This window comes from Lepisosteus oculatus, chromosome 15 (assembly GCF_040954835.1).
Source record: "Lepisosteus oculatus isolate fLepOcu1 chromosome 15, fLepOcu1.hap2, whole genome shotgun sequence".
Taxonomy (NCBI): domain Eukaryota; kingdom Metazoa; phylum Chordata; class Actinopteri; order Semionotiformes; family Lepisosteidae; genus Lepisosteus; species Lepisosteus oculatus.
In genome coordinates, this window is record NC_090710.1 from 8,162,126 (window position 1) to 8,177,386 (window position 15,261).

At 34.6% G+C, this 15,261-nt stretch overlaps 1 protein-coding gene across 3 annotated transcripts in view; it reads right to left on the reverse strand.

The window, feature by feature from the left end:
- gpc5a (glypican 5a) overlaps positions 1-14,552 on the reverse strand; it is a 320,984-nt gene extending 306,432 nt beyond the window's left edge. The window contains exons 1-2 of one of the 3 annotated variants that reach the window (XM_069178958.1): positions 14,367-14,552; positions 12,786-12,811 (exon numbers count right to left, since the gene is read on the reverse strand). Coding sequence is in view for 2 of the 3 variants with exons in the window: in XM_015363661.2 (XP_015219147.1) it covers positions 1,289-1,439 (151 nt within the window). In the remaining variant the exon portion in view is untranslated. Of the gene's footprint in view, positions 1-1,288; positions 1,757-12,785; positions 12,812-14,366 lie in introns of those variants that run through there. The other 2 variants (XM_015363661.2, XM_015363662.2) reach the window with 2 other exon arrangements.
- Between the last annotated feature and the right edge of the window lie 709 nt (positions 14,553-15,261).

The following is a 15,261-nucleotide window of genomic DNA, read 5'->3' on the forward strand; positions in this document are numbered from 1 at the left end:
CAGATTTAAGCAAAACAATGTGAAACATTTTAACGTTTGCTTCTTGTTTTTATTTTAGCAAATATAAGCAATATTCTGTACTGTAGGTTTAATCACAAAGGGAAAAAACGACACTGTGCATTCCCAAGGAATAGAGAAATCGTGATGGGCTACCCAACTTCACAAAAGAATAAATAATCTGGGCATTCACTGTAAGAAAAAGTATAATTTCTGAAATCAATTAAATCACCAGTCTCTCCATTTGGAAGGGCGCTACTTTTCTCGTATAGTCGGACATCACTGTAGCACTTTATTAATGTACGGATTTTTTTTTCCATCGTCACAGCAACTGGTCTTTTATAATCCGAATTTACTGCGTTCAACTCACTGTTGCCATAAAATTAAATAAACACCTGGTCAACCTGGAAAAGTAGCTGAGCACCTGTGCTTGACAACCTTCTGACCTGAAAGCATCAACTTTGCTTCGAGAACTTCTTAATTCTGTTTACACAACTTGCGTTCAGCCGACTAAAGGAATCGGAATTCTATATCTACAAACCGCAACAATGATCAGATCGTTTCAAGAGAAATTTCTTCATTGCCCACGTATTTAGAGCTATTTAGGGTAATTTAAGTGAAATTCTTAAGAGTCTTAAGAACTACTCTGGATTCTTCTGATTATGCGTATTGTAAAGTTTTAAAAGTACATTTGTGCAAACACCATTGTAAACCTTTATTCAACGTCAAGCATTTATAAACGAAATCACCAGTTTCTTTAAATGCTCTTAGAACAACCGGAATTATATGGGTTTATGAACTGCTAAATACAATTTTAGTGCAGTAATCCTAACCAACAAGATGAAAGTGCACGGCAGCCTTTAATTGAGTTACGCGCGCTGCGATCCTGAGCAGACTAATCAGTACCACCAAATGACACTAATGTATATTTTAGTTTCTCTGTAATGCATTTCTATCTGTCTACAATCACTGACATTTCACCAAGCACATCAAGCAAGTCATAAGTAAAAGAATTACATTAGGCTCATGTTGGTCAATTGACAAAAATACCCTTAATAAATCAGAAACTAGTTTAAAAATCTAGTGACAAATCTACGCCTACAAATATACGCATGCTGCAAAATTCTATGAAATTCTTTTGGTATGCAGAGAAACCAGTGCTGAACTGCTTAACATACTTTTCTAAAAAAAAATAACCCTGTTTAAATAAATATTTTAACGTCAATGATATAAAAGGTAAGATTATTAGTAGGACAATTGATTTCACTGCATTATTATTTTAAACATTTACCTGTAATTGGGAATTCTGGCAGCGATTTCACGGGTCCTATCTGTCTAAGTTCAAAAACTTTTCGAACTTCATCGCAGCTGGTTGGACTTTCCAGACTGAGTCCAAAAAAAACAGCCAGCACCAGACAGCAAAACAACCTTCTCGGTCCCATTTTGTTACTATAGAAGGATCAAGTCCTACATGAACGCATGAGTATCATAAAACCAAAATTTTCGGCAGGTAACCCTTCAGCCTTCCTGTCTTCTTTTCAATATTTCATTAACAAGGTGTTATTTCTTTATTCTTGTCGGCATCTGGAATTGAAAAGTAAAAGAGATCGCCTAAAAGTTCCCACTAGTCTCTAGCGTCACTGTGTTGATGTATATTCTTGCACTGAGTTCAGATTTGTTTGAGAAGGGCCCGAGTCAAACAGTTCTTTCAAAGACGGCGTGCTCTCTTTCGTTGCTATACAGAAGAGTTGGCGTCAGTGAAGAAAGGGCGGAATCTTTACTATGTACCTCTACTCGCTTTTCCGATTTTGGAGATCAGAGCCACCAGGCGGACACATTTTCAGGATTAACATTTCGTATATTCACTAGATAGTCCCTTTTCATTTGACGAATGACCGGCGTTTGTGTTTTATTACGTTTGTCTCACTATAAAATTGGTTGTGAAAATAGCCTTCGATGTTGTTGTTTCGAATGCGTAGTTGGACATGAATTTTACTGGTCAAATAATAAATGTATTTTAAACAGAATTATACTTTATTATATATGGAAAGGTTTAAACGATGTATTCAAATCCCCTGTTTTGCTGGTTTGTATAAACGCACACAAAACCTGTAAAACAATAATAATTAGCATGCATGTTTTAATACGGAGCGCGCAAAACACTAGTATTATTCCGTATAAGAATATCGAAATGTCTAATTGTAACATTTTTTACAACTATGTATTCAGTAGTTAATGCGTAATCTACATTTATACATTTAGAGAAACTATTTTATTTTGTACCAAGATTTTATTGTTGAAGTCGTCTGCAAATAAATGATTAATAATAGAAAATCAGAAAATGATATCAAGGAGTGGAAACCGTGCTCAAAATCATGTTTTAATCTCTGAAGTCTCAAGATCACGTGCCCGATTAGAAAAATAATTTCAAAGTGGTGTGATAGCGCCATCTATTGGTTAAAGGCGGTCTTACTGCGCGTGTGAGTAGTGCTATTATGACCACCACCGCAATATCAGTACTAAACAGCTATAAAAAAATATTAAGGAACAAGTAATAGGTTTATTCCATGCTGAAAAAAAGAAGAAAGAGAACACAACGTTTCGGCCGTGGAGCCTTCTTCAGGTGTGAAGAAGGCCACCTGAAGAAGGCTCCACGGCCGAAACGTTGTGTTCTCTTTCTTCTTTTTTTCAGCATGGAATAAACCTATTACTTGTTCCTTTGCAGCCTACGCATGCTGACGCAGCTACCCACATAAAAAAATATTGGTGACAAAATTAGGTTTGCATGTACTTTTCAATGTTTATAGCATTGTTATACTGCATAATAGTGTATATCATCGTTTTTACACTCAAATGCACTCAGAACACAGCATCTTATTATTTTAGAAATGATGGTTTAATGGTTAATTTTAATGCAGATGTACCATATTAGAAACTGAACATAGTATTAGACCATATAGGTTTACTGAAGAACTATGATTTTATGCTCTGAAGGCCACATTAGCAATCGTCAATTTTGTTGTGCTCTCCAGAACACTTCCTGTATCACATCTATTTTGTACTTACTGTATATGCATATAATGAACATTTCTATTTCAGACTGAAGTGTTCTCCAATTGAAAAAGTCATTTTAAAATCTCTGTTAACAAACCACACGTCTGATCTTCTTCTTCTATAAAACAACATGCCTGTAGATAGACTTAAAAGGTGACAAAAAAGGTTCAGCATTTAGTAAGTCTAGCCTCACTGGCATTTCTTAAAATTGAAATATTTGAATTTAATGAGTTGATTTTTCATAATGGACCTTCATATTTTCAGATGTGCCACTGAACAGTTATTAATAGTACCCCTGGAAAAGTCATTATCAGAATATGCCTCATCCTGGAGATCAAAGGGTAAGATGAAAGCATGTTATATGGTGTACAGAGCCCAAAGACCAAATGAAAATCTAAAATGCTATGGATATACAGCAAGATAGATTTTAAAAGTAAAAAAAAATATTTGTACATGCATACTTTCTCTAATCAAATATACATCAAACTCTCAAAAATAATAGTATGCCTACCTCATAACTACCCTCCCATTTTCTAAACTGCATATCCAGTGCAGGGTTTCTTGGGTTCCTAGAGTTAGCCTAACCTGTAACTAAGCACTGTGCCACTTGTCTACCTTATAGTACATTCTTATTCTTAGATTCTGAGGAAAAATGCTAAAATTCACAGGAAAGATCTATCAATTTGTATTGAAGTACCAGTGTTTTAGGTCAGTTTGCCAGGAAAGGTTCTGGTTCCCCGCAATCCTGAATTAGGAGAGTATACAAAAGATGTTTTAGGTCAACTGATATTACTTTTTGTTCTAGTGATTTAAAAATAGATATCTTCATAGTCTTATAATGGCAACTAATAAACAATAACAACTTCTTTAATTCCATCTGAAATATAGAAATAGTTCCGGAAAAAGACAAAGCTACAAGTTTTGGATCATTGGACGCCCTGAAGAAAACAATGTTAACATTCCATATGCAACAGTAATACCTACTAGGTAATCTATACTTAGTTTGGAGAACCATTGGTAAATAATATGCCAAACTAGAAAATTAGGAAAACATTCTCACATCTTTAACTGGAATCTAAATCATTATTCTCAATTTTGAAATAGGAATTGTAAAAATCTAAAGAAAATTAACCAAATGTTAAATTTATCTTGCAATAGAATTTAATCAATATTGTGGCAACTAAAGGTATTAGTTATTAGGTGTTAGTTCAGAAACTTAAACATGTGAGAAGCATCTACAAACTGAAAACATCCAACTGTACGTTTTTATCTTCTAAGAAAAAATAATGGCACATAAACCAAATTTAACTACTGTAAATGTGTTTATATTTATGTTCAGGTATTCTGTCATTGATCTAAATGACAAACAACAAAAGATGAATAAATGAGAAAAAAAAACTTTCTAAACCACCTTAATGAGTTTTTGATGAAGTAATACAACTAACAGACCTTTTTGTTTTTTGCAAAAAAGAGGTTAAAACCATACATGCATTTATTCTACATGCATGCCTATTTTTGGAAAAACCCACCAAAGTCAACCTGAAAATTGTGCTGCATCACTCAGGATATACATGTTTTATGTTTTTCCATCAGCAGATTAGAGTGATGGCAGTTGCAACCACAATTTTCAGATACATTCATAAATTCATGATGGAAAACACCATTTCTTGTTCTTTATTAAATAGGGTATCTATGTTACTAATTGTATTTTCAATTCTTTTTAGTCTGATGGCATATTAAAAAATGTTGCCTGCAATTTAATGATGTTCAAAAGCAATTATGTGGGATTACATAAAGTCATTTATTATATGACAAGGTTTTTGTATATATATGGGCCTGTTACTTCTCATTATCTAGATGATTCATGTGAATGAGCACCAAACATTATCCAAAGCATACAACTCAACCAGTGCCTGGCATCTACACAGAACTTCAAAAATAATGTAACATTAAACTAGCTCTCATCTAATTTCCTGCTTTATTTTTTAACAATAGTAACCACTACGCAATTTATAAATTGAGACAATTTCTTAATGATGCACGACCATAAAGAGAACATTTAACTTTGCACACTGGCACAGATAATTTGTATTCTGAATTCCATACCTTTCCAGGCCTTATTTTCAAGACTAAAAATATTTCTAGATTCTAGATAAGACTGAATGATTTGTCTTAAGGTAATCATAAAATCTTTTATACTGTATTTAGCACCAACAATGGTTGAAAAACAAATGCACAGCTTCAGTTCTGTCTAACAAAATCTCAAGTCTTTCCCAGGGCTTCATTAAAGAACGCTGAACAACATGCAGTTCAGAAAAAGTTTACAGAAAAGTGCAAGGGAAGCAGTTTCAAATTTTCATCAAGGGTTTGTTTTAAACAAACAAGAGAATATTCTTATAATCAAATGCCAATGCACAATCCCATGAAGGTATAACCCTTTAAGCATTTAAAAAACTGAATCCATATAATCAGTATCTAATTTACTATGCCTAAACTGAAAACAGTATTAAAATCAACATTGCACTTCATTGTTGTCAGCCATAGTCATACACTAAAGATAACTTTACTCACAATCGCCCAGTAATAGCAAGAAATAGCTAAAGGTTTGGGTAGTGATAATGCAGGAAAATCCTTACATCAACATTCCTCTGCCAGCTTACACACATGACCGTTTTACACCATTATGATTTACTACAGACGGATGTCTCGACTGTTGGCTACATTATATAAACAAAGCCAAAGAGTTTGTCTAGATTGCAAACTCCTTATCAATTCTGAAACAGATTAAAGTTATAAACCACTACAATTGGAGAAAAGGAAATATATCCAATACCGACATGGTAGTCTTATTTCACCTAATTTTGATTCTATGAATGGTACCTTAAAGTGTGACTGGCTTAGCCTTTTTTTCTGAATAAGAATAGCTTTTGGTATCACTTCACTTATGGAATATCTAAATTGTTACATTTTTTCCATAAAGTAGGGGTTTCAGATATTAGAACTTCTCATTAACTTCCTTCCATAAATAAGATCTTTTAAATTTAAAACTTAATTTTCAATTACATTTTCCCCTCTCACAATGCTCCAAGCTGGTGTACCTTGGAGATTAATACGAGGACTAACAAAAAATCAACAAAAAGTAGTTTAGTATTGCAACAAGATGTTTCCCCAAATACAACTCTTACTCCAAAATAATATTTCTGAAGTTATTCCTTCTGCTGTTAAGCATGAGCACTCTGAAATATTTCCATCAAAGTGCATCAAAACAAATGAGGATTCTTTTGATACCCATCTGACAATATGATCCTATGAACTGTGGTAAAGAAACAACTTCAAATTCACATAAGTATTTCATAGGGATCAAAAGACCATATGCATGTGCATGTTACAAGCAAGGTTGTGCACTCATTGTAAAGCACCAGAATGTTTCAGGGTTTTTGAAATAGGGTTATTCAGTTTTAAACTCCAGGTCCATGGGCCCAATACCTACTTCTGTTCTGTGACTGTTCCAATAACACTAAAACAGGCAAACAACATTGAGATGAATATTTTAAAATAGTGGGTTGTCACAGAAATTGATTACATGAAATGTCTATCTAATCCATGGTACCTTTATAAACATCCTCTCTAAATCAATTTCAAAATACTGACCAAGTTTCTGACCAAGTCATGCTTTTTGGGCACCTTTAAAAAACATTCAAACTGAAGCCTAAAACCAGTTAAAAAGACAGTTAAAAAAACTGACTTGTCACTAAAGAAAGAACAGAGAATCAATGTTTTCCCCCAGTAACTTTAAAGACCACATTCAAGCCACGGAGAGATGGTTTCTTACCTTAGCATGACTTTTCAAGGCAAAACTAGTTTCTCCTTTTCCATGCTCATTAAGGATATTTTAACCTATTTGATCTAAAAAGCTGTGGGGGGGGGGGGGGGGGGGACCATTATATGATTCATAGGTTAGCTGGATCTTTAGGTATTGAAGCGTTTTTGCACATTCTAAGGAAAGTGTTATAAGGAATGCATTAATTGCAATGTCAATGATAACAGGTGTCGCACACAAACAGGATAATTGTATTACAGTTTTTAAAGGCATGCAATCCATTTGAAAATTAAAATGTTTAAATCATAAAATATCTTGGCATTGTTAAAGCTTTTTGAGGGGATGCCTCTGCGGTTTAAATGAATTCTACATGACATACAATAACTATATCTTACACTTAAGTATTCACAAAGTTAAAGAACACAATACTATCACTCTTCTCAGTCTATTACATAAAATGAAACATTTCAGAAAATGTGTTATGTGCAGGAACATGCTCATTTACAAACTACTTTTTAAAATTACATGATAGAAATTACAAATGGTGTAAGAAGTGGTTAGTTTAAATTGGGATCAGTCCTGGGTCTAATACCTTTCCAAAGAAGTTGAAATACACCCATATACTTTTTTAAACACTGAATATCTGTAGATGCTTTCAGTACACAAGTACTTTTGTGTGTTAATTTATACAGCGTTAATTCGCAGCAGATTATTTTCTCCCGTTACCTCATTCATACACAAGACCATATTACCATTTTTAAAAACTGATCTATTAAAATTAAGTCCCGTAACTGCATTTAAGACTCATTACTCCTTGCAATTAACAGGAACATTTGGAATTGATATGTCAAATGCAAGTGTGCTTCTGTATATGAAATAGAAAATACTTTAGGAATTTGTTCCTCAGTACGATACTTGAATATTTGAACATCTACCCCAATCTGTTTGGGATTATAAATTTCTGGCTATTCAACCTCATAATGAAAGAAACATCTCACATTTTAATGTATAATCCACCTTTACTTGTCTTATTTACCAAATGTAATGTAAAAAAATAAATCAAACATTTTACAAATTCATGTAATCAGCCTCAGCACAAAAAAAGTACAGGTTATCATCATACTTCAAATTAACCGATAATCAAATACACAGACTGGGCATAGAAGCAATCATTTTGCAAAAATTACATTTGAGATTTTAACTGCTGACAGTGCTGTGCAGATCTGTCTCAACTCCACAGTACTGGATCAAATTCCAGGCTTGTGCACCATTTTGCGGGTTGTCTCCAGTTGCAGTGCTTTCCATCCACTTCCCAAAGAGATTCAAGTTGTGTACTCTAGAGGATTCCTTTTCTGGAGGGTTAGGGAGATTGTCAATAGAATTTCATACTTGGGAGATTTGTTCCCCATTAACCAGGGACTACAGAAAATAGGACCAGATAAGCTTTATGGAACAAATGGCCTCTCACTCATTGCTTTTCTGAATAAATGAGACAACTATAGTCATTTTACAAAATAACCAGTATACATATACAGTATAAATTGTAAGAGAAAAAAGCTGTTATATATGAAGTTTAAATTATTTTAAGAAATTCTTTCAGGGCCTTTCAGGAGAAATACATTTTCTTAGCTGGTTAGAAAGATATGCAACCACAGTACAGTAAACAAGTTTACTGCATTGTTTAAAATGTTTATTGCACTGTGGCAACATTTTTTGGAACCAGCTGAACTGTTGTCCAAAAAGCTCCAGAAACAAATTATTTTTTAATTATTTAAACCTTACATAACACAAGTAATTTTTCTCATTCATAGCAACATACTCTGAAAGAATAGGTAAAAAAAAAACTTTATTCAGAGTTGGTGACTGCAACTCAGTACACAAACTCCTGGAAACAGTGGGCTGTGCATGAGGAGCATAGGATTTGAATGAAATAAAATGCTAAATCCAACTGTACCTTTTTAAACTACAAAATTTGGCCAATGTCTGGTAACATCTGTTTTTAGTGTGTGACGTCTGTTCACTGCATCTACCACACATCTGTGTCTTGTGTTACAAAGTAAATTTTGATTATAAAAGTACTTAATTTTAGTATTAAACTAACGGTAATATTTAACATAGAACATGCAAGAAAAAGGTCCTAATGGTAATGAATTTATTGAGTAACTAGCAGTAGCCTAAGAATTCTGCATTTGTTTCAGCAACAGCAGAAATTCAGCAATCTCAGAATTTTATTTTTACCCTGAACTTTTCAGCTTTTCTTGGAATTGTAGCTCATAGTTTGTAACCTCTTAGAAACAGTTGTAGCCACCCTAGCACCAAAATATAGGGCACAACCACGCAGAAAACCATGGTCATCTTTTCTTCAAAGAGGGTGGAGACAAAAGCATAACTGCTACACACAATTATTTGAAACATATACCTGATATTAATGTGCGCAGGAAATACTTCCATGGCTCTGGTTAGGGCTTAACACCAGGGAACATTGGCAACTCCACATTTTAAGTCTTACGGGACAGTTTAGCATCATGCACTCACATTTATTCGATCACATTTTAAAGTTCCTTACAAAACCTACTGCAAGTATGTTTTAAAATTAAGACAAACACATTGAGAAATACAATATTTAATCATAAAGGCAATTTAAATTTAAAAATGTTTCAAGCATGAAAAGCATATAATAAATTAATGTCAAGATGTGCTTAAAATACTTTGAAAGCAGCTGTCATGTCATTCTTCACATTTACATTATGGAGATAAGCTGGAATTTTTTTTTTATATATATAGTGCACTTTCCCAACTGCATGCAATATCCCCTTTATATTATCACTAGGTTATCACATATTAATAAATTCCATCATGGAACTTACTAAATCGTCTGCATCAGAACTTCTGAGAAAAGGCAGCAAAAATTCCCCCAAAATTTTCAATGCAGGGATAAAACTGCAGGTATTTAAGACTGAATACCTTAAACCAGAAAATTCACACTAGGATTAAAAACAAATCTGATTGGGTGCATCAAAGTCTGTCCCTGCCAGAAAAAGCACCTTAATTCCATTTTTTAAATCAAGTACTCTTCAATCAAAAAATTAAAATGTTCAATATCGGATTATATTTGCTTTTTTGCTGCATCCGACTTGACAAACCAAGATACCTCATCAATTTTAGTTTCGCGGTGAAGTGGAAATTTCTTCACTTAATTTGAGCAAACATAGGAAAAAAAGATTTTACCATGCACCCTTTTATCAAGGCCTTAAACTTTTTGCTCAAAACATATCTTTTGATTTCATTAACTAAGTACTACACTTAACTATATTTTCTACTATAAACTCTAAATACAATCAATGTTTTTATTTTGAGCAGACTTGCATCAGTTCATAAAACGAAAAACAATGCACTCAGCAATAACATTTTCCCCTTTTAGATTAAAAAAAAACTGTTCAGAATATTACATTGCTACTTAAAACTAAAACTACCTCACATTAAATTTCACTTCATACTAGTCATTCTGCATCACCAATCCAACATTAACATTTGTTAACCCAATAGTCACATGGCATTATTTCTCAAAAGCAAATACCCACATTTATCTAGAAAGCTTAAGTTTCAGATACCATTTTCAAAATATGAAGACTAGTTTATCACTAAGATGGTCTGAACAGGATACTGCTTTGTGAAGATGTACAATATATCTGACCTATCCATTATTCAGATAGGGTGGTTTCACTGTCTGCAAGTCATAATTTAACCTAACTTCATTCAATTTTCCCACTCTGTAGCTGAATAATTGTATTATTAATTTATAATTAATACAAGTGTCATAAGAAAGTGATCAACTCATAAAATGGGAAATATTTTATATGGTTCTCATTACCCTAAATCCTGCTAGCTATATCCTGGAATTACTGGCATTTACTCATGAAGGTTGTCATATAATTTTGCCTACGTCTAAATTTATCAATGCTTAAGCAGACCAGTAATTTAAAAAGCAGCAATCTAACATAGAATGCAACTTCCAAACAGACATTAGACTGCACACGACTGGATTCAAAATACTAATTCTTGGTTTCTCCAAAAAAAACACACACCTGTATGACCCACGCTCAAAATCTGAAATTACATGTACACACCAATGACATGACAAAATGCAAGTTGTATTTCATTAAATACAATTAATAGCTAAAACTAAAATACTGGCATGACTAGATGAACAAGGTTGACATTTTGAGTGACACTCCCCAAACACCATGTAAAAAAAGGGCGCAGGATGAAATTCAGTGGCTTTTTCTAACTGAACCTCTAACTACATCAGCAGACAAATATATAACTTCCCAACCTGATTTTTATTTAGAGGTTGTCTTGAATCTGAGGGTTTGTAAAAAAAAAAATCTGAATCTATAAAAACAAGTAAAGGAAAAAATGCCATTGCACAAAGTTTTAAAATCTTACACTTTAATGAATCTCAATTTTACAACATGTAAACAAAATTCAGAGAAAATAAGTAAAATGCATGGCTCCTACGTATGAACCTCTAAAAGATTCCAGGACGTTTATTCAATTGGTTTTTACCATTTTTAACAGCAGTTTATGGAACAGCAAAAAATTGTGGCTTAATTCCCTTAGTCCTCAACAGGCCGGGACAAGTGCAATACCTTACAAATAAACAGCACTGCAACTGATCCCAACCTGCACAGAAAGGGACCCCTGAACCACTGCAACACTTTCACGATATTCACTGCTATAGTCAGTTTTGCATGGATTTGCACAGCAACAGTGGTGTTACAGCTGAATGCAAACCAGCAAAACTAACCAGAGACCAGTGGAAATTAAAGCAACAAATTTAAGTCCGACGCACTTAGCTAGAAGTACTTCAAGTGCTCATACTGCAGTAGGTCACTAAAAACTACCTGCACTATAAGCACTTTAATACTGCTGAAACTCGTCGCATCACATATCGTCCATGGGGCAAACCGAGTGTCCATTCAGTTGAAATTTAATGACTTCCGTTAAATCTGTAGCAGCAACATTCTCAAACAAAGGAATCCCCCTGGTTCAAGTTAAACAGGTGGAGATAAAGCAGGCCACCATCAGTTTTGCATAGTTTTGCACAACTCAATTTTTCTTGTAGTGCAACTATGCAAAACTAGCAGAGATCTGCAAAAAAACCCCATAAAACTAAGTTTTCCTCATGCCAGATGCAGATCACAGCCCCTTATGCCAGAAGGAGCACTTAGGGCAGTAGGTGCTAATCTACTTCACTATCTGCACTAGATGCACCTTAGCACAAGCAGTAGGACAAGCCAGCACTCACACAGTGCTAAGTGATAGCTTGATGCTTTGGTCACTGTAATGCTAGAAGTGCCTCCACTGCAGTAGATATCCCATAGTACTACCTGCACTGTAAGCACTTTGACATTACCGTGACTTAAGCAACATTCTTCTTTTTCCGTCTTCTCACTGGATAAAAAGAAAGGAAGCTGCACATGGTCAATCTTACATCATATCCCACACAAAGGGCAAGAAATAGAAGGACTCTCCTTAACACTGAAACTGCTTTAAAAAAAAGTTGTTAAACCCCACATTTTAGTATTAATGTTGTAGTCAGCAATGATCATTATCATTGACACCTTTAGAAAAATGCAATCAACAGAAACCTTTTTACTTGGGTAAATCCTCAGAAAGCCACATAGGTTATACATACACATTCTATACTTTTAACTTGTAAAATTTAAAAAGATTAACAAAATAAATCAATAACTTGACAATTTGGTGTATTTATGCATTTCTGCTTCAGTATACACATAAGAATGCGTGTTTAGAGTTTAATAATTGCCCAACATTTTAATGAAAGTGTAAGAAATCAAACGCACTGTGGGGTATGTAAACTTTACTCTAATCTCAGATCTGCTGATCTTACCTTATGTGATCTTCTGATTTTCTTGCCTTAAAGGAGAAAAAAGAAATGCCACAGTCATATGTATTAAACACACAAGAATGACTCTCCGCTCATGTTTCTGATAAGTGCTCACTGCATTTGACCTATCGTGTGCCGTACTTCTCCATCTCATTCCAGTATTAATAACAAACGTGGTTATATACAGTATTTTGCTGAATCCACCAGTAAACAGTAGTAACAGAGCCTCATGGTGCACCACATGCTACGTGGGGATCACGTTCTAATTCTTTCAAACGCTAAGGGGCGCTCGAACTCGCCTAACTCAGCGGGTCACTGCCCGGTCAAAACGTGACGCATTAATTGAACTTTCTAGTCAAATTTATATAAATAACATTAATTAAACATTTTAGTATTCAACGATAAAATAGATGCGTTTCGCGCACGCAGTCGAAGTGGTTTAGGTTTAAATTTTGAATGAAATGCGCAGCTTGCGGCCCGCGTTGTCAGTACGACCCAACACGCATGCGCACTGCCGTGAAACATTCCCTATAATTCACCCCTCCCCCACTCTGCACTAACATGGCGCCGCTTAGTCCGTAAACCTGAGCATTTCGTATCAAAAAGCAGTTTTTAAAAGCAGTAGCTCTCAAATAAATAAATACGTGTGTGATTACTGCTTCTCCCAACTTTGAAGTACAAGATGGAATGCATACATTTAAACCAAAGATTATCCACGCGCATTCTGTATCCCCATTTCAGTCGTATAAAGCATGCTCTTACTACCGATTAAATATTAAACACATTTCCACGGCGTATTACATTTTTTGTTTAATACAATAAGTTACAATACATGAAAAAGAAACATGCATTTCGGCTAAATATCACTCAAAACCCATACTAAACTAACGGCCTTCTATTGCGCATTGTCCGTATTCCCCCCCCCCCCCCCCCCCCCAATTTAAGCAACATCAGATTTAATAAAAAAATGAAAAATAAAAGTTATCTTAATTGTTCCACTGTGTGTAGAATACCAGGACGATTGGGAATGTTCTACGAAATAATTTCCCTGTGATCCAGTTTGTTGTATAGCGCGGCCTGCAGCTGCCCCATGTGCTGCTGCTTTGTTCTGGAGGCACTTTAACTCACACACCACTGCACATAGAGCAGACCGAAGAAAACTAACTTTTTTCAGCCAAGTTACGAAAATTCCCGCTGCTTTCCCGATATCATCTCATTCCCAATTTATTTGTACGAAAAATTAGAGCTTACGTTTCGACCGGCAGAGTTCAGAGGGACACTGCAGAGAAACGGCAGCAGCAGCACGCTTTTCAAATCTCCCTCATTCTAATAACTATGGAGGATAGGGCTGCCATGCGCCTCTGTACTACATTGTTTTTATTGCTAAACTGTTTATTTAAAAACGATCGCCAAAAAATAAACGTCTAAAAAGAGCCTTATCAAACTTTTTCAAATAAAAACGTACATTATGCACTCTCCCATTTCAGGGAACAGCTAACAACAGGTCCCTTGTCAATAACATGCGCGTAGTAAGACACTCACCAGTGAAATCCACCATCTTCACTCACTTGCAAACAGACTTACCGTTTACTGTCACTGCTCCAGGCAGATTTAAGAAACTAAACCCTAAACTTTAACTCGCTTTATAGCTTAACTGGATCACAAAGATTTCTCGCACAATCTTAAGTCTTTTGCTTTAGTATCTGTTTAGAGTTAAAAAAAAACCGTGAAAGTGGCGCGAATGCACCCCAGTTGTAACCATGTGGGTGAATGAAGGGCGGCTCCCGTTGAACGTAAATATCTACAACCTCAACTCCTTCATTAGCATAAATAAACTACTTCCGATCTTAACCCCAGTCCACCAATCCAAAAAAAGAGTTGATAGAATGTAAAAAGCCCCATTTCACGGCCCATTCTGTCGTCCTCACTTGGGGATCAAGGTTATCTTTTATTTTCTTTAAAGCACCCGAATGGTTTGTAATTACTAAACAGTAAAAGTACATAATTTCTTTTGAAACGCTGTAAATTCTAAGTCGCATTAAACCGTAGTTTGCGTGAATTACAAGAAGTGTTAAAATCGATACCCTTCCCACATGTATCCACCACATGTCTGCTAATCTAGTATCAGATTTAAAATATAATAGTAAATGGTTTTAGTAGTTCTAAAAGTTTGGAAACGAATAAAAACGCACAAAATACAACGAGTCGTTTTTCTGTGTTGTAAATGTAACGATGCATTTTTTATGGTAATATTTAACGATTCCTTATCACAACTTGAACCAAAAATTATAATATTGGTATAAAGCAGCAAAGCCAGTTCTCAGTCACAGTAAAACTTATTATCATTATTGGAAAAACAAAGCAAGAATTCATTGTAATGTATGTTATTTGAATGTGCTATTTATTTGTATAGATAATAGTACTTGGAATTTAAAACATCAATTTTAGGTATACAAGTAACTTATATAATATTAATAAA